This window comes from Terrapene carolina, unplaced genomic scaffold (genome assembly GCF_002925995.2).
Source record: "Terrapene carolina triunguis isolate 2854851 unplaced genomic scaffold, T_m_triunguis-2.0 Scaffold192, whole genome shotgun sequence".
Classification (NCBI taxonomy): domain Eukaryota; kingdom Metazoa; phylum Chordata; order Testudines; family Emydidae; genus Terrapene; species Terrapene triunguis.
In genome coordinates this window covers 16,060,696-16,086,287 of record NW_020664543.1, presented here as the reverse complement: position 1 = coordinate 16,086,287, position 25,592 = coordinate 16,060,696, and the positions used below count along the sequence as shown (strand labels likewise).

Here is a 25,592-nt window from a genome sequence, read left to right as displayed (position 1 = left end):
GGACTGCGGGGGGGGGGGAACTCGGGAGGCTGGGCAGAGCAAGGGGAACAAGAGACCCCTGTGAACTATTCCAGAGGAGAAGAGAGGAGCGGGCTGGAGAAGACTCTGAGTGGCAGGAGGAGTAAGCATTCTCTGCAGTGGTCCTTGCCTGTCCTCCCTCACTGCACCCCAGGGATGCACATGGTCAAAATCCTTTTTGAAGCGGTTTATTTGGCAGGTGGCTCAGGAGCCACTGATGATCCTGCAGAGTTGGTCGTGCACCTGGCCCTGCACTGGCTCACACGCCAGCGGCTCGCCGTCCACCGTCATGAGCCCAGTGGAAGTAAAGGGCTCCAGCCGGAAGGCCCTCACGGGGAGGTAGTGAAGGTAGGGGCAGTTCAGGTCCAGATGGGTCCCCTTCTCCATGGCTAGGAAGAGTTTGAGCAGCCCCAGCCGGGAGACCCCGGCTTTCAGGTAGAAGAGGTGCATGGAGCCATCGTGAAGCTTGGCCGTGGGGGCCATGGTGAAGTCAGCGCCCAAGTGCGACTGGTAGATGGCAAAAATGGAGATAAACTCCTCCTCAGGCACAACGGTCCAGTGCTTTGGGACTGGCTGGTCGAAGGGGACCAGGAGAGGGTCCTCTGGCCAGGACCCCTCGTGAGGGGGCCGTGGCACTCCCGGCGCAGGCTGAGGGAGGATGTGGAGGGGGCGACCGTTGCTGCATGGCATGTGGTGGCTATTCTGCTCTGAAGGGCTGCCGGGGGCTGAGGAGGACATCTCTACGGGCAGGTAGGAGAGGCGGCCCTTGTAGACCTTCAACCCGGCCAGCTGCTGGATGGTGCCCACGGTGAAGCGGGCTTTGCCCAGTTGGCGGTACTTCTCGCTGGCGATGTCCACATCGGAGATAAAGCCCCAGCCGAAGCTGAGGAAGGAGTAGAGGCGCTTGCCAGAGGCCGTGCTCAGGGAGACCAGGTCCATGGGGGCATACAGGCCTTTGCAGAGGAAATAGGTGCAATTGGTCAGCAGCTCCTCCTTGAAGGCCTGCGTGTTGCTGTAACAGAGACAAAAGCAGGCAGATCTGTTGAGCTGGGACCCTCACCTTGTCCGAGGCACGCTCCAGTGGTCGGAGTGGGGGAGGGACTCTCAGGGACACACACACCCCCACCACCCCCGGGAACTGACGCTGACTCGCTGTGCAACTCCAGGCAAATCCCTGCAGCTCCAGGGCGCCCCCTTTGGCTGAGGAAGACACTGCAATTGCAAAATGTCACTAAGTATCATTGGAACATGACTAGAGCCAGTGGGGGTTTCAAAGATCCCCACCTGCTTGGAATCAATGCGATCCTCTGTCTACCACCAGAGGAAAAGTCTCCTAGGGTATGTCTACACTTACCCGGTAGTTTGGCGGCGAGCGATCGAACTTCTGGGTTCGACTTATCGCGTCTTGTCTGGACGCGATAAGTCGAACCAGGAAGTGCTCGCCGTCGACTGCGGTACTCCAGCTAGACGAGAGGAGTACCGCGGAGTCAACGGGGGAGCCTGCCTGCCGCGTGTGGACCGAGGTAAGTTCGAACTAAGGTACTTCGAACTTCAGCTACGTTAGTCACGTAGCTAAAGTTGCGTACCTTAGTTCGAATTAGGGGGTTAGTGTAGACCTGGCCCTAGAAACTCCCCTGGCTTGTGCCCCTTTGCTCAGACTCAACTAGTGCTTCCACCCATTCTTTTCCTGGCCAGCCAGCCGGAAGAACCCCTCTTGGGCTGACCAGCTCACAACACTCCACAAACGGAAGCATCACTGACCCCCATTTGCTCCCCTTGGAGAAGCCGTTCTCCGTAGGCTGCGCCCCGCTTTGTTAGAGACTCCAGCAGCCGGGGGGGGGGGGGAGGCAGTTGGCCAGGCACAGGGTTTGCTTGGTGCCTTTGTTTGCAAGGCCCTGCAGCCCAGCCTGGCAGAGGCACGGCCCTAGATAACCAGATGCAAGAGGAGCGGACAGCAGCGCACCGCTGTTGTCAGACTGTCAGGAGCGATCTGCCAGCACGAGCGAGAGTGGCCCGAGCCAGGAAGGGAGCCAGGCTCCGAGGCATGGCAGACAAGAAGCCCCATGGGGCACCGGCATGTGTAACCTCGGGCGTCGTTAACACTGTCCAGAGCACTGCTTTAGTCTGGCTCGGGGCACCGAAGGGCCTGTCCCCCAATGACACTGCGACTGGGAGCGCATCGTTGGCATGGATGGATCTGTAGTGGCAGCTGCCCTGCCTAGAACAGCAGAGCTCTGCCTACTGGCTCTCATTCGGGCCCTCACACCACGTCCAGGACATGCCCTGGCCACTGGAGAACAAGGGCGGCTGGCTAGGAGGCTGGGCTATTTACACATGCAATGGGGGCTCTGCAAGGTCTCGTTTTAGGTATCCTTTGCTCCCCTCCACATTGGCCCAAATCCACGTTGTTAGGGGCCCAGTGGCCGCTCTGAAACCCCCGCGTGGCTCACCCAGGAGCTAGCTGCCTGCCAGAGGGCAGAGGGGGCTGCTTAGAAGGAAGGAGGGTTTGCAGCTCCTGGGAGCTGGAATCCGCTCAGAGCCAGTAGATGGAGCAAGTCACATCCACCCTCATTTCTGCTGGGAACCCCCTTCCACTAACTCCTGCTCCGCAGTCCCTGCTCCTGCTATGGGAGGCCGGGCAGAGCGGGGCAGAGGGCATGGAGCTCGGAGCAGCTTTGCACAGGAAGCCAGCCCAGGCAGCAGCAGAAAAAAGGCAGATGGGGGAGTGTCCCCCCTTCCCTTGCTGGTAGGGGAGGGGGCAGGGTCTTACTTTGGGAATGCAAGGGCTCCTTGTGGGGTCTTTTGGTCCTATCAGCTCCTGGCTCCCATTACCCTGCTGCTGGCTGTTCTGTCTCCAGGCGCAGCAGCGGTGGCAGCTGAAGGGACCTGGCAGAGGCTTTGTTCTTGGTGCTGATGTTGAAGGCAGGCAGGGCTCTGGGTGACCGGGAGAGGGGGGGCTGGTGAACGCCGGAGGGGTCAGGGGCTGAGCTCTTTGGAAGCTCAGGGTCTAAGCGTTACAATGGCGGGTACTGAGCACCTTGGCAAATCTGGCCTTTATGCAGGTGTCGAGCTCGGCGCTGGGCTTGCCGACGGCCGCCCATGAATGGAACCCCAGGGGAGGGGTCTGCCGAAGGAAAGCGGCTGGCTAGGAAGTGGTTTATATTGGAGTGAGAGCAAAGGGCCCTTTTCCATTTTAAAAAATGTATTTTAATTGGTTTTGACCACTTTAAAAACCACTATTGAAATGGCAACAGCCACACTTGCTTTGGGCTTTGTGTTCAAAGGGAGCTAGTGATTGGCCCAACCCAACTTGTTATAAAACTTCTGCCCAGTTTTATCTCAGCCCCGGAACGGACTGTGTTTGTGGCAAGCTCCCCTCAGCTACTGCCGCCACACACACAGCTTAGCGTTGTTCTTGAAGGAAGGCAGAACTTGGCCCAAACCACTATGTACTCTGGTGCAAGCCTAGCTCGGCCTGCTCCAGGCAGCAGCAGCTTCCCAGTGTCTCACCCAGTGATGCCAAAGCACTTTGCATGGCACAGGCAAATATCACCTCCAGTCTACTAGGGGAAACTGAGGCAGAGATTGGTAAAGTAACTTGCCCAGGATTCTGCACAGGGAACACAACTCCCCGAGTGGGGGCTGGAAGGAAAGTCCAGATGGGGAAACAGAGAGAGCCAGGCCTAAGGAGGGTGCAGAGAAGGGGGGGTGGATCCATCACCACACTAGGCTGAGTCTCCTCTCTTGGGGAGCCAGCTGCACACTCAGCTAAAGCCAGTGCCAGGCTGGGAATGGCTCTGTGCAGGGGCGAGAGCCATTCCCAGGGGACGTGAGGAGCGTCTGGCCTTATTGCTGGTCTTCCTCCGCCCCTGCACCCCCTCTGACTGGAGGGAGCAGCCGGGGTGGGGGAGGGGACCCATGCGTTCTCAGGAGCACCTATCTTCAGAGACCGGTGAGCTAGGGCCAGGCATTGTCTGGGAGCAGTCAGGTGGCTGAGCAGCGTGACTGTGAAAGCAAAGCCGCCCGTTCGTGCCCCCACCCGTAGCGCTGTGCAGCGGGAGCTGGGATTAGCCTCGCAGCAGGAGGACCGAGCCAGCTGTGCAGGGGCAAAGGCCAGAGCTGAGAATGGCAGTTTCATCACGAGACGAGAAACATGAGCCAAGGGCTGCCAGTTCAACTGCCTCTGCGTGCCCCCCCCCCCCCCCCGCCCTTCTCTCTACCCCAGCCATGCCAGGAGCCGGAGCTTCTCCACCCCATCTTGCCAGGGCAAGCCCCCAGTGCCCCTGAGCTGTCAGAGCGGGCAGGGGAGGCTCAGGCACAGCTGGGTTTGGTCTCGGCCCTGGTGCTTCCCCAAAGGAGACATTCACGTGGGGAGCCGAGGCAGGGTCAGGGAAAAGAGGATCATAAAACAGGGGGGGAAAAGGGTGAGTGGAAGCCATGAGAGCTGGGCTCTGCCCCGACCCTGCTGTGTGACCTTGGGCAACTCACTTCCTCTCTGGCCTCTGATCCCCCCCGGGCCATTTTTCTGTGCTGCCTAGGTAGAGTGCAGACTCTCTGGGGCTTGTTGGACTCTCCCTGTGCACGTGGGTAGCACTGAGTCCAGCACTAACAATAATCCCAAGCTCTCTTACCCCACTTTTCATCTGTAGCTCTCCGAAAGCTTTTCATTATCCCCACTTTACAGATGGGGGAAACTGAGGCACGGGGCCGTGAAATGACTTGCCCAAGGTCACCTAGCAGGTCAGTGGCAGAGCCAAGCATAGGGCCCAGGTTTGTTGAGTCCTGTGCTCCATCCATGTGGCCCCACTGCTTCAAAGGCCCCTTGTTCTGAATGGGGACCTCCCTCTAGCTGCTACTGAAATGCAAATAATCCTCTCATCAAAGCCACAAAGTGGGGTCTGCTCCAAAAGGTCGCCAGCGCTGAAAGGGTGGAGGGGGGGGGGACTACCCCCAGCCAACTGTGGGATTAGGAGTAGCAGGGAGGTTGAAGCATGCAGCCATTCTTTGATGTTGTTAGCAGAGCAGGAAGGGCTGGGTGACTTCGCAGGGGGGAGTTTGGATGGTAACGTCTCTCCGTCCAGAGCAAGCCCTGTCTGTGCTCTCCTTGCACGTGGGGACAGACAAATAGTGATCATACCCTGTGGGGGAGCCCACGGCTGCTGCGTAGCTCTTGGCCGTGGCTCTAACCCGGCTTTTCTGTCCCCGCAGACCCCAGGAATGCCCAGCTGGGCCACCTGCCTGCGAAGCTGGCAATTGCTGCAGGGGGCCTTAGCTTTGCACTTTGCTTTTCGCAGGGGTAGAGCTAAACTCCACCCTCTCGCCCACCCACTCAACCTCACTGGGCAGAATCCAGCCCTCACTAGCTGCCTTAGCCAGGCTCCAGCAGCCCGAGGCTGCTAGGAATGGTGCCAGCCACATGGCACCAGAGGCTGGGGCCAGCTCTTGCCAGTGGACAGTCCCTGTGGTTAGACAGGCTGTCCTTGGGGGAAGCCCTTTGCAGTCAGTTCAACTAGTTTCCTGTCTGCTGAAGTCAGCTTCAATGGTGTAAGGAGGTTTACAAGGTCTCGGGCGAACGTGACTGCCCCTCTGTCAGCGAGCTTCCCTGCCAGGGGCCTGCTCCACTCTCCACGGTGTGCCCCTTCCCCGAGTAGCCAGGGGTGAGAACTCAGCGAGCAGGGCCTGGGCCGGCGGCTGAGAAGCCCTTACCCAGCGTAGTGGTTGATGGAAGCGGCCAGGGCGTTCCCAGAGCCCCCGGGCAGGGTGCAGAGAGGCTTCTTGATGGCGGCCTGCCAGTCCTGACGCTCCATCAGGCCGTTCACCACCTGCAGGGACAGAGCCACACAGCTGGCAGCTTCCCAGAGACAACAGCCCCATCCTGGCCCTGGCCGCTCTGGGGGAAGGGAATGGACCAGAAGGAGCCAGGGGGTCTCCGCTCTGGGAGGGGCAACACAGCCCCCTGCTCCAGCTGCTCATGCCCACCCCGGCCAGGGAAGCCTGAGGAGGTTTTGGGTGCCACCTCCTCTCATTCGGTGCCTCTGGCAGCTGCCCAGCTTGGCTCCAGGGCACAAGCAGCAGAACCAGGAGCTATTTGTCCCTGGTGTCTTTTCTCCTTCTTAGCCATTGACAGTGGTGGGGAGGGCAGCGTGAGAGCCTGCCCCAGCCAGGTACAGTGACCATCCAGCCCATGTCCCGCTGCTGCTCCTCCGTCCCACCCTGCAGCGCCGCCTGCTGCTCCAGCCATGTGCCCCACATGCACACACCCTCCCCCCTGCCCCCCTCCGGGCCTGCAGCTCCCTCTTCTTCCAGGCCTATCCTTCCCTGCCACTGCCCTTCAGTCCTGACGTACTTCCCCTCCCCCTTCCAGGCCTGGGGCTCCCAGGGGAGACAGGGCCACCTGTGCTGTTTGGGCCTGAGGCTGCTGCCTAGAGACTCACCGTCCCCCCATCCCCCCAGTATCTGAGCCGCCTCCACGCCCGGCTCTCTGTTCTGCTCCCACGTCGAACTCTGAGGCGGCACAGAGCCAAGCTCTGCACCCCCAGCCTCTGCCCGGGGGCAGCCACACTCCCTTTGCCCAACTGCCACGGTGTAAAGGAAGGCCAGGCCCAAGGGACTGGCTTGTCTCCTAGTTGCCAGCATAACAGCTGCCCTTGCTTCCTGGCCGTCTCCTCACCTCATACAGCAGGCCATCCCCGGCCAGGACGGCCACAGCATCCCACTGGGATAAATCTCCAGCCCGCACCAGCTCACGGGCGTGATTCGGCCTCTCTGGGGAGAGAAATACAGAGCTGCTGGCAGTGGGGGTAACCATGGGCTGCCGGGAATCGGCATGGTTTCCTCTCCTTGCACAACCCTTGGAGACAGGAGGGCCCAGCCTTCCCTGGAACGAGAGGCATCAGCCACAGGATGTCACTTGGGTTTCCCAACCCAGGCTCCCAGAATCGGAGCCAGCTGGCAAGAGCCTAGCCTGGCCTGGGAGCCAGGGAGAGACCCACCAAGCCAAGAGGAGGAGTTCTCATGGCCAAGGGCACACGAACCATTGCTCCTAAGCTGTGGACCGCTGTAGGCCCCCAGGAAGGCTTCATGGGTGCATGGGAGAATGACACTCCCAGCATCTCCCCCTGCCTAGCTCTCCTCCCTCTGCTGCCACCCTTGGGTTCTCCTTGCTGCCAGGTGGGATTGCCACACCAGAGGGGAGGGTTCCCCCTTCTCCTGCTTCTGTTCATTTGAATACTGTGCATCCATTGGTCAAATTTAAATGAGTTGCACTGTATTTGCATATTACAAGGCAGGACTGGTTGAGACACTCCCAGCTGGAGAGTTCCTGATGTTACCTGGCAGGGAGGTGGGCAGAGAGGTAGAAATGAAGGGCCATCAGCTGCTATCCCAGGCTACACAGCCAGCCATGCAGGGAGAGCTCAGCCAGACAGAAGTCCCCTACCCAGCGAAATGCCCTCCTCTCCGCCTGGCAGCGAGGGGCCCCTAGGAGGCAGCCTGGGCATGGCAGAACCCGCCGGGTGGCTGCAGCGGGAGCAGACTTACCGGTCACAAAGAGGGTGAAGGCTACGTCGGCCTCGGCCAGCATTGGCTGCACTAGGGAGCGGAACAGCTGCAGCGCGTGCCCCGTTCCACTCTGGGGGTTCAGCAGCACCAAGACATGGCAGGGTCGCGGCAAGAGTCCCCACGTCACCCCTGGACAGAGACGAGAGAGGAGAGATTCATCAACGCTGGCGGTGCCTCTCCTGAGCTTGCCGCGTTGGCTGAACCCGGCACAGCTCCCCTGGCCAGGCTGGGAATGGGTCGGATGGGACCTGAGGAGGCTCCTCAGCCCAAGTTGTCAGGAACCCGACACAGCTGTCCCCAGCCTGGGGTAGAGCCCTGTGCCTTAGCGGCTCAGGCTGCTCACTAGTACTGGCAGCTGAAGGCTGCTCAGACCTGACACCCAGTTCCACAGACCCTCGGGGCTGGGTCGGCAGCTCTGGAGACGGACGTCCTTCTCCACAGCACGGCTGGCCCCAGTCCCACATCAGCCAGCCTGGGGGGTAGTCAGCCCCCATGCACCATGCAGTCCTGAGCCAGCCAGTCAGTGCCAGGTGTTTCAAATCTAGTCAAACTAAATGAGGAGGGAGGAGCTTGTGTTACTGCTGGGAGAGTTTGCTGGCTGGGCTCTGCTTTGGGGGGTTATTTGTTTTCTGCTGGCTGGTTTCCTTCTCCTCTTATCCCTTGTAGGATGCTGAGGCAGATAGAGTCTGTCTAGGCCCATTCCCGGAGGGAAGAGATCCCTCCACAGAGCCCAGCTGGCTTCCCATCCCTAGGCTTATGCAGTGGAACACGTACAGCTCATCCCCCGGGGTAAGAGCCGCTGGGCCACGGGCAGGTGAGTAGCGATCAGGGATTCACCATCGGGGTGGATTGAGGGTAATGGTTGTGGGGCAGGTGGGTGGAGAGCTGGGACTAATTGAGGTGTGTATGTTACTGTGAATGTCCCATACCTCGCAGGAGCTTGGGAAAGGTAGCCACCTCCCTGCAGCACTAGCCCCAGCCAGTGGCATGGTCAGAACATTGATGGCTTGCTGCGGGGGGGTGTTTAGGTGCCATGTGATGGGCACCCTCGCTAACCTTTCTGTGCTGCATGGGGTCTGCCGGAGGGGAGGAGCCACGCATCAGACACTGTGAAACTGCTGGTAAAAGTTTAAAGAAAACAAGTCTGAATGAAACTTGATTTGGGATGGCATTCCTGTGCCTTTGCTAAGCTGGGGGAGGGGTGCAGGGCATGGCAGGCACCAGTCAAGTATCACTGGAGCTGCTCTCGGGCCTGCGAGGAAGTGGTTTGATGGATGGTGCTCTGAGCGGTCAGTGACTGGTGGGCAGCATGGCTGTGGGATGGTGCTAGGAGCACTGGTTGAACTGGTGCAGCCACAATGCCAGCATTGCTCCTCTGAGCAGGGGTGCAGGCTGGGGGGGTTAGGAGAGCGGCTGGGGACTAGGGCGTTTGCACCGGCAGGTGGCATGTCTGAACTATTAAAAGCTCTTGTGGATGAGAGCATCTTACAACTATGGCAGAGGCCCAAAGCAATGGGCCAGACCGCACCTGCTCTAGTGTAGACAAGGCTCGGCAGCAGAGTTTCCATGGTCACCCAGGGCCAGGGAGAATAGGGTCCCATCCTGCGTTTTTGGTTTCTTTAAGTACAGTCATTTCATATGGAAGCAAAAGGGTGGCCTGGAAGACAGCCTTCCCACATAGATTCCTGGGCGACCACCATTGGCTGTGAAAAGCGCCCCCCTCCTCTTGCGCCAGCAACTCTGCCTTCCCCATTTCAAAACCACAGCTCATTGCCTTTGGTTGGAGCTACAGCGCGAGGGTGTTCACGGCTATTTTATCAGTGGTAGGTCTGAGCAGTACAGTCCTCTCCTCCAACCTACAGCGATGCTAGGCAGGGGGAAGTACTGTGCAATGCTGGCTGAGCCATCTCCGCGGTGGCGCAGGCGTTTTAGGGTTGTCTTTGATCCCTGCAGTTTCCCCCTTCCAGGTGAGCAGCACGCGTTGCCATGCCCAGAGAATAAAGCACTCCTAAAACCCTGGAGCTGCTGAATGCAGCCTTCTTGCTGTGCGCACACTCGCTCGCTCTCTGACACATTTTTCTGTGCATCCTGCAAGAGATGTGACTGGACACTAGACCAATGTTCACAACCCCGAGTGTTCCCTCTGGCTCAGGGGACAGGTCGCAAATCAAAAGCTGCAGCCAGGCCAGCACTAGACATGCAAGTTCTTCTTCCCTCCCCTCGGCCTGTGACCGGGAGCAGCTCCCACCTGCTGCACACTTGGCAAGTGGAAGAGGAAGGAAGGCGGGAGAGAGAGAAGGCTTTTGTTTGTGCAAAGCTTGCTGGGGGCTGGGCTGGAGGCCGCTCTGGGCCTAGTGAGACTGAAATCCTTGCAGAAAACACAGAGCTCATTAGCCATAGGGAAGAGAGCGACGATGAAAGCTGCCATTTGTATTCATCCCCAGCAATTTCCCAGGCTCGTTCCCAATGGAATAGGTCCGGAGAGAGAGGGACCCGTGGCAGATGCTTATCGGTCACCTTGTAGTTATTAGTCTCTGGGTTCTCGCTTCGGTTCCATGAGATAAGGCCCCATCTACATTGTAATTACACCTGAGTGAGGAGATGCCATTGTCACCTGTCCTGCTCATCACACTGTTCCAGCATTGAGCCGGACCTTAAACATGGCCACTAACTAAGCTCAGTGAATAGGATTGACGTGGCTTTAACTGGGGTCTCTAAGCATGTTACTGTCTCATAAGGCCCACACTTCAGGTGCTGTCCTCATTACAGATTGCAACAGCGTTGTAAGCAGGTCTTGTCACTGTGGTCTGGAGGGCTCAAAGCCCTCGCTAAAGAAAATGACGCTTGAAATGTGGCTGTGAAATCTGGGCAAGAAAAAGGTGTTACCATGGCAGGGTCGTGACGAGGTGGACAGGAAAAGAAACTCAGGTGGTACAGAAGGGCAGAGTGATATTACAGGCGTAACACCGAGCTCTTAGGGCTATTCAGCTGCAGATCGTAAAGTGCTTTACAAAGGAGTTAAGTATCATCATCCGCACTGCACACATGGGAAACTGAGGCACAGGGAGGCCAAGTGACTTACCGACGGTCACCCAGCAGGCCATGGCAGAGCTGGGACTAGAATCCAGGTCTTTTGACTCCCAGGCCAATGTTGCAGCTGCTCGGCCTCTGGTACTTGTGTGGCACCTACTGGGGGTACCCAAAGGGGAGGGGGGAAGCATTGCTCTCACTTTGGTAGAGAGGGAAACAGGCCAAGAGGGCGAGGGGCTGGTTTTCAGCAGTGCTGAACAACTCCAGGTGACTTCGCTGGGAATGGAGAGGGTTCAATACGCCCACACCTTGACTCTGGTGTGCAGTTCTGGTCACCCCATCTCCAAAAAGGTATCTTAGAATTGGACAAGGTACAGAGAAGGGCCACAAATGACATGGGGTCTGGAACAGCTCCCAGATGAGGAGCAATTAAAGACTGGGACTTTTCAGCTCGGAAAAGAGATGATTCAGGAGGGATATGATTGAGGTCTATAAAATTATGACTGGTGTGGAGAAAGTAAATAAGGAAGTGTTATGTGAAGGAGTAAATAGCACAAGTACTAGGGAGTCACCCACTGAAATTAATAGGCAGCAGGTTTAAAACAAACACGAGGAAGTATTTCTTCACACAACGCACAGTCAACCTGTGGAACTCCTTGCCAAAGGATGTTGTGAAGGCCAAAACTAGAATGGGGTTCAAAAAAGAACGAGAGAAGTTCATGGAGGATAGGTCCATCAATGGCTATCGGCCAGGATGGGCAGGGCCGCAATTGCATGCTCTGGGTGTCTGATTGCCAGAAGCTGGGAGTGGATGAGAGGGGATGGTTCACTTGATTGCTCTGTTCTATTCGTTCTCTCCAAACACCTGGCACTGGTCACTGCTGAAAGACAAGATACTGGGCTGGCTGGACCATTGGTCTGACCCATTATGGCCGTTCTTATGGTCAGTACCTCTGCAAATCAGGCCCTCAGTGACCTTGCTGTAGGTCACACAGTAAGTCAGTGGCAAACCGTGTCCTGCCTTTCATTTCCTGCTCTTCCCACCAGTCCTTGTTGCTGTGCGGGTCTGGGCTGAGTGTTGTATGGTGTGGAGGCTGGATGGGCAGCCTGCAGGCTCCAGTTCAAGCCCTGCAGAACAGATCTATTGTGAACTAACGCAACAGCCTCTTGGTTCCCCCCTGCCCCCATGACTCCATCACTGCTGCCTTGTGCTGTCTCTGGCTGCAGGCTCAGGCCTTCGTAGAGGGCCATAAAGTCCAGCGGAGACTTGAGTGATTCAAGCCACAGACTAGGTCAAGTGCTGGGAGAACCTAGCCGTAGTCGATAGAGCGGCTTCATAGAGCAGTGCACGCTGGAGGAGGGGAAGGTGGTTCAACGTACGAGAATGGTGAGTGCTGATCAGCCAGCCTGAAGCACAGCTGGGGCTGGCCGCCATGGATAGGCCAGCTGGGGATGCAGTGTGCTTTAAGCCAACAGGGTGAACAAAGTTGGAATGTTGTTTTCAACCTAGCCACGCCCCAGCCCAGTGCCGCCACCACCACACTAAGTCCTGTGGCTGGGGGGCTAAGCTGTTCATTACACAGAGGTTATCCTCTTCCTCCTCCAGGCAGGCACGCACTACCCTCCTCTCTGTGCCGCATTCTCCCCTCCAGCACAGGAATAACTCCCATGGACCCACTGAATCCTGCAGGAGGGGCTAAGCGGGTCCCTGGGGGTCCAGCTCTAGGATCTAGTTTACAAAGCTGCGACAATGCATTTATCTCTGGGCAGTCAGGGAAGCTGCTGGTGACGGTGCAGCGCAGCTAAACTTGAGAGCCAGCAAATTCTAGACGGTTTAGGGTGATAAAGTGAAAAGCAGCATAAACTGGGGGCATGTCTTGGCCCCTTTCTCTCCTTTCCCCCTCCTGATAAGCTGCTCAGGAGCCTGTGATGGGATCTGTGAAATCTCCTCTACCCCAAGGGGAGAAATTCAAAGGAAAGAGAGCAACAAGGTAACACCTTCCATAAGCGCCTGACATTTGCATTTAACCCAGATGAACAAGATGCTTGCTGTAAATACCAGTGAATAATTAAACAAATGAAACCAAGCTGAGCTTGGAGATGTGCAGAAACTTCCTGGCTGTCTCTGTCAACAGGTCACATTTCAGAGTGAATTCACTGGAGCTGCGATGGCTCTCCTATTGAGTTTGCTTTCCTTGAACATGGTTAGTGTATGGATGGGGCCCATCTACCCTACAGGCCTGAACTATCTTCGAACCACGTCCCGAGTGAGGGGTAGGGAAACCGGCCATATTGGCCCTGCGTCTCTGAACCCGGTAGAAGTGGCAGTCTGGATCTGTATAGCTAGGTGCTTATATCCCCATTTTACAGATGGGGAGATGAGACAGAAGTGTTCAGAGCTCCTGGGGATTTAGACATTCCACTTTCTGAAGTTAATAGGAATTGTGTGTCTAAATCCCTTGAGTGGCTTTGGAAAAAGTCTCAGCCCAACTGACTTGCTCCAGGGCACACAAGGAGTCTGTGGCAGAGCTGTGGGCTGAATCCAGATCTCCTGAGTCTCAGGTCGGTGCCTTAACTACTAAGCCCTCCTTTCCCCTCCTAGAAAGCCATTCTCCACAGCAAGCGCTGTAGGATAGTGACACGTGACTCATAGTTCTCTGACTCAAGCTCAGATTTCCTGACCACCACAGAGAGAGAGAGAGGGGGAGAGAGAGAGAGAGAAGACGGATATTGCCAGAAATATTTGCTTGGTCATGTTCTGTGAAAGCTAGTCACCAAGGAAGCAGCCCACGTTGCACAGCTGGGGAACTCAGGCATGGTTCTGTACAAACAAATCCGCCAACCTTACGGACCGGTCTACGCTCCAGACTCAACAGTGTCAGCCAGGGGAGTGTGTGTTTAAAGCAGGTCTGGGCAGCCCTGGCATTCCAGGGTTGGGGGTGTGGGGTGGGAGATGGACACTAGACTGAGTTACAGCCGTGTTAGTCTGTATCCGCAAAAAGAACAGGAGTACTTGTGTCACCTTAAAGACTAACAAAAGCTTATGCTCAAATACATTTGTTAGTCTCTAAGGTGCCACAAGTACTCCTGTTCTTTTAGTCGGAGTTAAAAACCTCACCCTAACTGGAGCACAGTTTAAACACACACGCTGGCTTTCCACCGCAAGAGGAGTCTACACAGCTTTAGGGGTAGAAGGCCTCTTCTCCCCGCCCTCCTCCCCCTCCAGAGGAGGCTGGCGCTAGTCGATGCCGTATTGATGGGGTGGACGTCTAATACCGATTTACAATTTCTCTCTCGTCACCTCACCCCTGCGCCCCTTTCTCACCGCGTCTCCTTAGCGAGACACAACCGCAACCGCGTTCCGGTTGGGGACGAACTTGCGCATGTGGCTTGACAGACGGTGACGCTCCCAGGCGTGGGATTCCCGTACAATGCACCCTCGTGATCTCCAGGGGGGCATCAGGTCTGGTCCAAACCACTTGCAGCACATAATTGAAGCCCCTCTGTGGGGGCAGGCCCACCGGTCGGGCCAGAGCTGGGGCGGTCTGCCCACCCGGCTGTGTCCGAGGTGCCTTTCGTTTATACGCCGTGGGTAAAATCCTGGCCCCACTGAAGCCTTAGGGAGTTTTGTCGTGCGTCTCACTGGGGCTAGGACTTGACTCTGGGGCCTTCTCTACAGCGTGGCCTTGTTCACACAGGAGAGTTTTGCTGGCGTAGCTAAACCAGCAAAACCCTCTAGTGTGGATGTGGCTCTATTGGTATTAGAGTGCTTATACCAATCCAGCTTGTGCCGGCTCAGGGCACTGGCATAAGCATTGCCGGTCTAAGTTATACTGGTATAACTGCATCCACACAAGGCTTTTACCAGCATGGCTCCGTCGGTAAAGCTTTTTCAGTGTGGCCCAGGTTTGAGACTAATGTACAATTTACAGACTTCTACCGGCCCAGCTGTGTGGGTCTGGGGCATGTGGGAGGTGATCCCTGACCCACAGAGTGGGGCTAGCAGAAGCCCCTTGGTTAGATGCAGTTATACTGGCAAATTGCTGCCGGTACAGCTTGTTTTGCTCATGGCGGTGGCTTTACTAGATGGATATAAAACGCAGCGTTGTCAGCATAGCTGTGTCCACATAGGGGCTCTTTGCTGGGAGAGCACACCCGTGTTCCTGTACCGGTGCAGCGCTCCCAGTGTCGTCATGGGCTTACAGGCAAAGACTGAGCTTTCTGGGATAGGCAACAGCCCCCCCTGTGCAGCTGTACAGTGCACAACGGGGGCATCAAGTTCAGTTAGGGTCTCTCGCCACTACAATCAAAGCCTGAATGTCTGAGTGCGTTCCTCAGTGACCGGGGGCCGTGTGTGACAGCACACGTTCGGCTAGTCACGCCTGGGGCTGGGGCTGCGAGTACCCTGTGCAGACAAAGGCAGAACCAGGAGGAGGAGGACAGAACCCGCCACTGTGCATGTGCCAGTCCTCAGCTGTGCCGTGGGGGGGGGGGGGGGGAGGGGGGGGACTCCCTCTTGATCAGCTGCCTCTGCACAGCCGGAGACTTGGTGACCCTTGTTACTGAGAGCGCTCTCCAAGGCTGGCTCATAAATAGTGGCCCCACCCTGCCTCCACCCCGCCCAGGCTTGTGCCAAGGGATTTCGGGAAGCAGCTGGTTGGCCCCGCCCTCTGGTGCTCATTATCAGTTCTGAACAGACACCCTTCTGCATAGAAGAGGTGCAGGGACCAACATGCTTTTCCCTTTGCTGGGGCCCCTCATCTGGGGCCCCTAAGCAGCCTCCGCAGAGCAGAATAGAACTCCATCAGAGTGGGAGGAGGACTCTATTGCAGCTAGTCGAATACACTAATCTATGACCCCGGCTTGTTCTCCCCTGAATTTGATTTTGCTTTTTCCTCAGAGGGGTTTTGCTTTGCTTCTCTTGAAAATGAGGTTCCATTAGCACTGGTGCAACGCTGCCAAAGCTCATGATATTTGGGGTCTTCATAAAGCCCCAGCTCCTGGAGTCAGGTGATTGAGAATCTCAAATTTCATTGACAGAGTGAGAGTTTAGCTCCCATGGCTGTGGAGAAATGCCAAGAAATGTGACGCGATGACACCGTGAAGGCTCAGAAACCAGAAGGCCAAGAAAAAGAGCCCAAATACTTAGAATCATAGAAGATTAGGGTTGGAAGGGACCTCAGGAGGTCATCTAATCCAACCCCCTGCTCAAAGCAGGACCAACCCCAACTAAATCATCCCAGCCAGGGCTTTGTCAAGCCAGACCTTACTTATCATTGTTTAAAAAAAAAAAAATCTCATGCTTTTTAAGCCGATCTCATAATTTTGGGGGGGCCTGACTCATGCTCGTTGAATGCGTGGGCTTGGCAATGCTGCTGCTTCAATTCAAGCATTCGGCTCCATTAGTCCAGCCCTCCCCCCAGCACGGGGTGCCCACCTGTGCTAAATCGTGGGTGGCATGGGGGCATGCCTAGGAGGAGACCCCATAGGTTTTGAAGAAGTGGCCCTGTTCACAATTGGCTCTTAGGAGTCCAGAAGGGAAAGATGGGCAGTGGGGGTAAAAAGGAGGTGGCCACAGTCCTAGGCAGCCTACGTTCTGACCTTGCTGTGGTTGTACTTATGGAACTTGCTTTCACCCCGACCGCGGCGTCCCGAGATAAAGGGAAGGGTAACAGCTCTCCTGTGTACAGTACTATAAAATCCCTCCTGGCCAGAGACTCCAAAATCCTTTTACCTGTAAAGGGTTAAGAAGCTCGGGTAACCTGGCTGACACCTGACCCAAAGGACCAATAAGGGGACAAGATACTTTCAAATCTTGGGCGGGGGGAAAGGCTTTGGTGTGCTCTTTGTTTAAGGTTGTTGTTCACTCTTGGGACTGAGAGGGACCAGACATCAATCCAGGTTCTCCCCATCTTTCTAAACACGTCTCTCCTATTTCAAACTTGTAAGTAAAAAGCCAGGCAAGGCGTCTTAGTTTTACTTTGTTTTCTCAACTTGTAAATGTACCTTTTACTAGAGTGTTTATCTTTGTTTGCTGTACTTTGAACCTAAGACAGAGGGGGGTCCTCCGAGCTCTTTAAGTTTGATTACCCCGTAAAGTTATTTTCCATACTGATTTTACAGAGATGATTTTTACCTTTTTCTTTAATTAAAAGCCTTCTTTTTAAGAACCTGATTAATTTCTCCTTGTTTTAAGATCCAAGGGTGGTTGGATCTGTATTCACCAGGAGTTGGTGAAAGGAAGAAGGGGGGAAAGGATCAATTTCTCCTTGTTTAAGATCTAAGGAGTTTGGATCTGTATTCACCAGGGAATTAGTGAAAAGTTTCTAAAAGCTTCCCAGGGAAGGGAATGGTGGCAGCGGACCAGAACTAAGCTGGTAGTTAAGCTTAGAAGTCCTCATGCAGGACACTTGTAACCTAAAGTTCAAAGTGGGGATACAGCCTTGACACGAGCCTCTTAGCACTTGCCTGGGGGAAACTGCAACAGCAAAGCCCCCATGCTGGCAGAGGAACGGCCGAGGTGGGAGGTGGCCAGGATCCCTCTGCTGAGCCCTTTCAGGGCATGAGAAGAAGAATGTGGCCATGACAAGCAGCTAGAAGGTACTTCGAGTCACTGGCATGGGGGTCTGGCTATTGATGGGCCTTGCCAGCAGTAACAGACCATGGAGGGACATTACAGGTGTATCGGATTGTGGAGGCCTCTGTGTCTCCCTCCCCCCCATCGCTCAGAAGGCGGGGTGGTGAAAGATGCCAGGATTTGATGTGAAGATACTACCCCAGCAGGACCCTTCGGCACACCAAGATCTAAGAGATGCTCACAGGAAACTACAAGATTTCAACAGCCTCCCTTTCTCTTGAGTAACTCTGGGACAAAGGGCACATCTGACGTCCCAGCAGGAGAGAGACATACATCTGGCAGCCTGGTTCCTCTTTCGGGGATCAGATTAGAAGAACAGCCGGCAAGCTGAGTGTGCATCAGCAGACAGAGGCTGAGTCAGGGGAGGTATGTCTGCCCTTTCAGAGAGCCGGCTGATTTTCCTTCACCCCCTTCAATCACAACCGTCACACTGAGAAACCGCTGGGTGCAAAGTTCAGTCGGACTCCCTTTCTCTGAAAGAAACTGGCTTCTCTGTGTAAGAAAGAAATGAACTGCTAGGCTCACCAGCGGGCAGCAATGCCCCTATTGAGATCCTCATGTGGCCCCATCTCCGCAGTAGGAGAGCACCAGTGATCTAGCATTTAAAGTATCTACCACAAAAACAGCTCCACAACAGAGTGTGAAACTCTGCAGGGTGGGGAATGAGAATCAAAGCAACAATAAGGCACGTCAATATCACAGCGATGGCCGCGGTGAGGCTCCTGGATTAGATGGGAATTGGGAACCGAGTATAGTCTGGTACTACTTTGTATTGTGAGCGCTCCTAGGACCACATTATGCTAGGAGCTGCATGAACACAGAACAAAAAGATGGGCCCTGCCCAAAGTCCTTACAGTCTACTGCCAGTGGCAGCTGGAGCAGCACCAGGGCAAAGGGGGGAGACTTTCTGGGGCCCTGACTGAGCAAGGGATTTCAGCACACATCTAAGCACGTGAGTCATCCCCAAAGCCACATGCTTAAATGCCTCGCTGAGTCAGCTGTCGATCCTGGCCAGAGTTTTCAGGCATGACTAGTGATTTGGGGGGGCTTCGTTTCCTGGGTGCCCAACTGGAGATGTTTTAAGGGGGGATTGGCTTTCAGAGCAGGCGGGTGAGTACTCGGCCTTGTCTGAAAATCTGGCCCCCTTTCAGGTGTCCAATTGGGCACCCAAAGTCACTGGCCACTTTTCAAAACCTTGGCACCTGTATTTAAGAAACGTGTTAAAACGCAGCTCAGGCACTGATCTAGCAGGGGGCAGACTGGGCCAAATCCTGATGGAAGGGGATTCAGAGGGAGCCGTGTCTGATGAACTGAGCTTGGGTGTGGCTTTGAGCCCAGCTCCCTTGCGTATGTAGACAGCTGTGCGTGTTTGTGTGCAGAAAGCGATTCTGGTCTGAGCGGAGCAGCTGGCCACTATAAACAAACGCCAAGCCAGCTCCTGACCCGAAAGCTGAGCTTGTGAGCGGTTCGCGAATCCCTCCAGTCACAGGCGGGGCTAGTGAAATACCATCCCCTTGCACCAAGGCACTACACCGCGAGGACGTCTCGATGCAACATCGCTGCATCTCGCGAGTGGTTTCAGACGCTGGCCTCAGGCCAGCGGGTCTCAATGTGAACACCTCCAGGTTATCAGGGTGGAGTTTGCTCCACTAGGCAGTGCAGGGTGATGGCACTCCCGGGGAACATGCAGTGTCATTATCGAAAGCTGTTTTGTCAGAGGACTTTTGTACTTGGAGAGATTTTTTTGAATGGCCTGTTTTCTTTAACAGTAAAGTGCACCCTTGCCCCTTCTGCAGCCCTCAGTGCTGAGGGGTGGGGGGAGGGACAGGTCTGTGCCATGTCTGAAGAGGGCAATTAAAGGAATTATAAATGTTGGGGAAATGCCAGTTTTGCTGTGGGGGTGAAGTTCACCCCTGTGCTGAAAGTGAAGTGCTGGCTTCCTGCATGGGCGCGGGAGGTAACCTCCTCCTGAGAGAGCCTCATGGACTCCCCTGACAGGAGGGCAGCTGTCCAGTCATACCCCAATACTGATCAGTGCAAAAATTGCACACTGCTCAGGAGTTGTGTGCCACTATCCTTATCTCTCCCAGCTCTCCAAGGTGCAAACTTCCAGATATACATGTGTGCGTCTGTGAATGCAACATATTGTAGCATGGGGCACCATCTACCATTTGTAGATGGTTGTTCTCAAAGTGGCGAGGTTTGCAACTCCTAGAGGCTCTCGGCAAATAATTTAAAAATCCATTGATTTCTTAGCTCTTTTCTACACATTTCCCTTCAGCGTTTGACACTGAGCCCCTGCAATGATCTCCACGCAAGCCAAACAGTATCACACTGGTACATAGGAACCACAAACAGGCAGGATCATGTTACTTGTTAGTACAATGGGGCCTTCAGCCCTGTTTGGGTTCCCTAGGTGTTGCTGGAACAGAAATCATCAATAGTAAGTGGAATCGGTTTCTTTGTCCAAGCCGGGTGAAAGATGCAAAGTAAATAAACAGCACAAATAGCAAGAGGTAAATTACCTTTTTGAAAACCTTGTCTCTAAGAATAAGGTGTTACAGAAGGAATTGTTTTTAAATGTGTTCTAATTTGAAAATGGCCTCTTAAAAATATTCACACTTTTTTTTTTTAAAAATCACACATTAAACACCCTTTCCCCTTAGGCTACTAATAACACCTCTAATTATTAAGAAGGGGAGGAGGTTTAAAACTTCTACTCAGTTTACATTGGGCTATATAAGCCAATGAAATCTGGTTCTTAATGCTGCAGTGTTTGGACAACAAACAGCCGGGGAACTGCTTTAACAAACGTTTCCATTGGAATTTTATGTATCTGTTTTTAGAGCTCAGGAAATATTTGCTTTTAGCCTTAGGTTTTGGAAAAGATGCTTTTGGAAATACAAATCTAGAGAGACACAGTCAACTCACATTGGGCCCAGTGGTTAAACACACTAATGATCATTTCAAAGTTTGATCATTGTGACTGGATATGTAAATAAATGAACTGGTGCATATAATTGAATCTCTGATCAGTCAGATAGATTTACACAGATCTAGCCAAATTCAGCCCTGATGTAACTTCACTGAAGACAATGGAATTAAGCCAGGAATGGATGTGGCCTTTTATATTCCTGAGATTTGGATTTAAATGGATCCAGCACCCATTACGTTGGCATCTGATCATCATAGCAAACTGAAAACAAAACCTAGGAATGTGTTACCTGCCACTCCTAACAAACAACGTGCTGCTAGCCATCCCCGGGCACTGCCACACAGATCTCACGCAATGGCATGCCCGCTCACGAGGGAGATACTTGATTAAATACATGTCTCAACATGCACCGAAAGTCCCCAAATTTGGGAGCGGATAGATCCAGAGCAGATGACCCTCCCTTGAGAATCCCTGACTACAAGCGCTTATGCGTTTAACGCTGGGATCTGACTGCAAGAAGGCCCCAGGCCATTGGGGTGAAAAGAAATTCGCTGGGAAAAAGAATTAAAGCCCCTTTATGGCAGCAAATGCCAAGTTACAGCTTACAGAGCAACAGTTACTCTACCACGTTACTTCTACCCATTAAACATATGGCATGTGCAAGGAAAGACAAACCCTACATGTGCACAAGGGATGCAACATACATCTGTTGGGACAACCAGAGCCAGAATAAACCAGGCCTCACCTACTCAATCCCCACACCTCCAGCTTTGGAGGGTGGGAAACACTTCAGAGAGACAGAAACAAAAGGATCCCACCCCTATCACCAGCTCCGAAGCGGTGACTAGTTTGGATTCTCTCGCTTTCACAGCAGAAAGGTCAATGCTAGAAACCTTCTCTATCCCCCAGTCTGTCACTTCATGAACTGAATTACAGCCAAGTGTTCTGGGCACAGAGTCAGCTGCCATCTCTCTCTGTCTGTCGCTCCCTTTCACCGTCTCCCCTCGCACACGCTTCCCCTCGGGGAGATCTGTCGCAAAGGCCGAGGCAGTGGTAGCATCACCGCCCACGCAGGAGGGGAGGCAAAGCCGGGGCCTTCTAACTAGAGTGCCTCTCCACCGCAGCGGAGCAAGAGGCACGTCTTATACACACCAGCCAGTCTTTCCTTCTGGCCCCTATGGAGCCGGGGGAGAGGCAGTGCTCAGAAATACGGAGTCATGAAACGAAGAACTGGGATGCGATCTTTAAACAGCCGCAGGATTTCAGGGATTCCTCCTGCTCCGTCAGCTTCTGCGGGGTCTTTCAGCGTGGCTCTGTCCCACCTTGCACCCTTAGATGGGTGGGCTCGCCGATGAGCAGTGGCACCAAGCTAGCCTTTCATCGGGGACAGCTCTGGCACCAACAAGCGGGACATTTAACCTGTGATAGGTAAGGGCCCGATCCTGCATGCTGCTAAAACCCCCAACTCATTCGACTTTAAGTGGAGCATGGGAAGCAGCCTGGCACCTTTCAGGATCAGGGCCTGATTTCTATGTGATTTCTGCTGTACAAACTTCAGCCAGCGTAGCCCACAGAGATAATGCTCGCTTACATTCTACAGAAATGTGTTGAAATGTAAGTAGGCCCAAAAATCTAGCTCCTAACAATACGCTTGACAATAGCTGGTAAAATTGGAGTGACGTGAAATGAGATAGTTCAGAGGCCAGCTACAGATAAGTTCGGCCGTAACCCCAGGGCCCGTCGTAAACATGTTTTGGTCCTCGCTGGTTATTACAAGTGTTTTGGAAAGCGCTATCTGTATTGATAGTTACTGGTCTGGCTTTTACGCAGATGTTAATTAAGACGGTGCTCAATGTTAAATAGCCAATGAGGGAGTAGCAATATTTAATGATGGCAGCAGAAATACAGATATGGTAAAAGTTGGATTTAATGTTAACTCATGGGGAGCATGATTAGAATTGATTATGCAAAGGGTAGCATACTGATTTGAGATAGGCATGCCTGTCCACCATCACAGAAAGGGCTGTACTCACTTTCCATCCAGGGACTGATCACCCCTGGGTGCACTGTTCATCTCAGAGTGGGAGTATCAAGCCAGTGTGTGGGGACACTGCGATGCTTGTTTGCTTTATTTTATTTTAAATAAAGTAATTTTATCACTCGTCATGTCAGGCTCAGTCCTCCGCTAAATTTAGTTATCTGGAACCGCCTAGAGGCTCAGATGCGAAAGAATTCAGGTTGGTTTCATCCCTTATCTTTGAACTACGAACACACAAACCAAGGGTTATTCCTGGACACTGGGGGAAAAGCTCCAAGAGCAGAAGGAACCTGCTCTGTGTTGGCTTCCAAACTCCCTCTCTGGAGGTGGTTTCTGTGTTAACCAGCTGCAGAGCTGCCTCATGCCCCCGCTTCTTTAAGTGTTGGTGGAAGGTGCTGGATTAGCAGCCCTGGAAAGCCAAGGCCCCTCTCCCGACAGCACTGATGGCAACAGCCTGGCTTTTCCCTCATTGCCCCTGCCCCTCAGCCATGCTCCCTGGCCCAAGAGAGCCAGCTAGGCAGCCAATTGCAGCGATGGTATTGGGAGGTGGACACTTGCCCATTAGGAATTGGCCTGAGACCACGAATCTGATTTCACCTGGGCCACTCAACAGCCTTTGTACGTCTTGATCGCTGCTAATCTGGGCTGGATTTGTGCCCGTGACCTAGAACGGAGAGGCTCGTTTCTATTAATAGCCCTGAGCTAGTCACCGTGCCCTTCCCCCTGCCAGCAAGCACGCAGTTCGCAGGAGAATGAGACCGTGACAGATCCCAGGGAACTGTTGTGAAAGGGAGAGCCCTGGGATTCGCACCGTGAAGTGCAGTGTACGGATGGCTCCGTGGGACACCCCCTCTGGGAAGAGGATTTGCTGACCCTGGCAAAAGGCAGCTGATTTCCCAGGGCTGGCCTCTCCCTTTCCAGACTCGTCACATGATGGATGTCGTACAAAATTAGACCCTGAGGGACATAAGATAAGTGAAAGCCCAGAAGAACTAGCTGAAGGCAACGTGCCTCAATGTCACAACTAGCGTGTAGTTCAGTGCACCAGACAAGCCCACTTAGACACACGGAGGCTTCCAGTGGGCCCCAGCCTCTCGAGAGGGCATCAACGTACGTGGTGTCCCGCGGGGAAAGCACAGGTGCTTGGAGAATAGCCTTGCGGGGCAGAGGAAGGTAGCCACGTGCGGTGTTAGCCCAAGGAATTTTGCTGTAATCTGCACAATCATTCAGCCCATCTGCAGTCACTAGGTAAACACTGCACTGCCCTGGGTAGATTAGCAATTGCAACTGTTACAGCTTTCTAAAAAATGGAGATATCCTATCTCCTAGAACTGGAAGGGACCTTGAAAGGTCATCGAGTCCAGCCCCCTGCCTTCACTAGCAGGACCAAGTACTGATTTTGCCCCAGATCCCTAGGTGGCCCCCTCAAGGATTGAACTAACAACCCTGGGTTTAGCAGGCCAATGCTCAAACCACTGAGCTATCCCTCCCCCCATAGTGTCTCTGAGGTGCAGTCGGTTTGGAGGCTCTCACTGTGGGTAGCTGATAAGACTCAATATGAGGATGAGGAGCTGCCACATTTCCCAGGTCCGAGAGGGGCAGGAAGATGGCTGGAAGATCAGACAGCAGCCCTTTTTCCAGAGACTCTCGCAGAGCTTTGAGCTGTCCTGAGATCATGGGGGTTACTTTAGCCCTCTAAGTCATGTGGAAATGGGGACTTGGTTCCAGGACAGCAGAGCTCACTGCTGCTCGCGCTCTACATTTCTAGAACACCTGTTCTCCGAGGGGCTCCCAAAGCATCTGACACACATGAATGAGGCGATTGTCCAAGCACATATCTTGAACACAGGCCCGAGCTGCAAAGTTTGGATGTGGACCCAAACTATTCCAAATAGCCCGGATTCCCTCAGGCCAATGCTATGCGCAGCGGTCTCGGTACTATACAATGTGAAACCTGGATCCCTGAGATAAGACTCTTCCTCTTACCCCAGCCCGCGTACCTAAGCAGGCGCAGCACAACTTTGAATCAAGCAGGGGCAAGAGAAGCGGGGGGGGGGGGAAGGGGTTGTTGTTTTTCTCCCTCTGGAGTTTCCAGCAGAGGAAACCAGCATTGCTTTAAACATGCCCCTGCAGCTGGATGCAAAGCAGCAAGTGATAGAAGCCTAATAAGTAGGAACAAGAGGACAAAGCAAATTGACACCCGCGGCCCACTCATCTCCTGGGCACGCTGGCTAGGCTGGTCAGACAGGTTTGGGGCTGGGAGAGGACAAGGCTGAGGCTCCCAGGAGTTCCTGAGTCTCACCCATTGAGTGTTACACCTCTTTCTAGCCCTTCCGCCTCCTCCCCCCCCCCCCCCCCCCGCGAACCCAGAAAATGGGAGGGGCTTGCACCTGTCTGTTCCCTCAGCCCCCAGACACGCCACCTGCCAGGCAGACGCGGAACTGAGCTGCCAAGCGACACACTTCGGGCTTTGCTCGTTCATCAGGCCGGGGCCCCACTTCGCAAGCCCCCCGGGGCCCCTGTCTGGGCAGGCCCAGCTGCTCGGGCGCCCTGCACCGCCAGCCCCAGAGCAGGGCAGGCAAAGCCCAGCGGGACACGTGCTAGAACCCAGGGGGAAGAGTTGAGGGGAAGCCAACTTCCTAAAGGGGCGCTGGAGCCGCCGGCAAAGCCCTGGGGCCTGCAGGGGACGGGGGAGCTGGGACAGGGGGAAGCTCCCGAGTGCAAGTGAATTTACTTTTGCTCAACTTCTGAGTTTACAAGCGATAAAGCCGGGGGGGAGGGGGGGGAGTGCCTTTCCCGCATAGAAACCCGCGCAGGGAGCATTGATCACTCCTACTCCGCACGTCCCTAGAAAGTGGGGGGGTGACTTTGACCCCCCCCCCCTTGCTCGCCTTCCCCAGGCACTTACCTTCCTGCCGGGGTACCCTGGGCGCAGCCAGCTCCCTGATCTTCCCAGCCCACGTCTCCGCCAGCTTCAGATTCTCCTCCGGCTCCGGGGCCACGCACACGCGGAAAGTCCTGGCGAGGCGCTGCCTGGAGGGCGAGGCGTCCCACCAGCCCTTGCGGAAGGGGTAGCAGAAGACGGAGAAGTAGGCGGCCGGCTCCGGCTGGGGCTCCCGGCCGGCGAAGGCAGAGCAGCCGATGCAGTCCGCCAGCTTCAGCGCGGCGCCCGGGCCGGCCGGCGCGGAGCCGACCCGCTGCATGCGCAGCTCCCGGCCGCGAGTGAGACTCAGCGCGTAGCTCGTCTTGGGAGCCGGGTCCCGCAGCGCGAACACCCCGTGGAGCACAACTTCGGCGGAGTCGCTCTGCGGGGAGCTTGCCCCGGGGCCCGGCTGCCCGCCCTCCATCGCTGGCTCATTTAGCAGCTGGTCCAG

At 54.8% G+C, this 25,592-nt stretch overlaps 1 protein-coding gene across 1 annotated transcript; it reads right to left on the bottom strand.

The window, feature by feature from the left end:
• On the bottom strand, positions 1–25,575 carry SPHK1 (sphingosine kinase 1). The gene is made up of 5 exons (XM_029912157.1): positions 25,127–25,575; positions 7,558–7,707; positions 6,689–6,783; positions 5,725–5,840; positions 1–1,030 (listed from the first exon to the last, which is right to left on the bottom strand). The coding sequence occupies exons 1-5, from the start codon at positions 25,563–25,565 to the stop codon at positions 223–225; spliced, it is 1,608 nt and encodes a 535-aa protein (XP_029768017.1). The 5' UTR covers positions 25,566–25,575; the 3' UTR covers positions 1–222.
• Positions 25,576–25,592: the final 17 nt, after the last annotated feature.

Bases quoted from the DNA above. Each gene is read 5' to 3' on its own strand.
- SPHK1 (XM_029912157.1), bottom strand. From the start codon at position 25,565: ATGGAGGGCGGGCAGCCGGGCCCCGGGGCAAGCTCCCCGCAGAGCGAC. The intron at 7,708-25,126 runs GTAAGTGCCTGG...GTCTCTGTCCAG, and splicing joins CAGGGTACCCCGGCAGGAAG to GGGTGACGTGGGGACTCTTG. The intron at 6,784-7,557 runs GTAAGTCTGCTC...TTCTCTCCCCAG, and splicing joins CTTCACCCTCTTTGTGACCG to AGAGGCCGAATCACGCCCGT.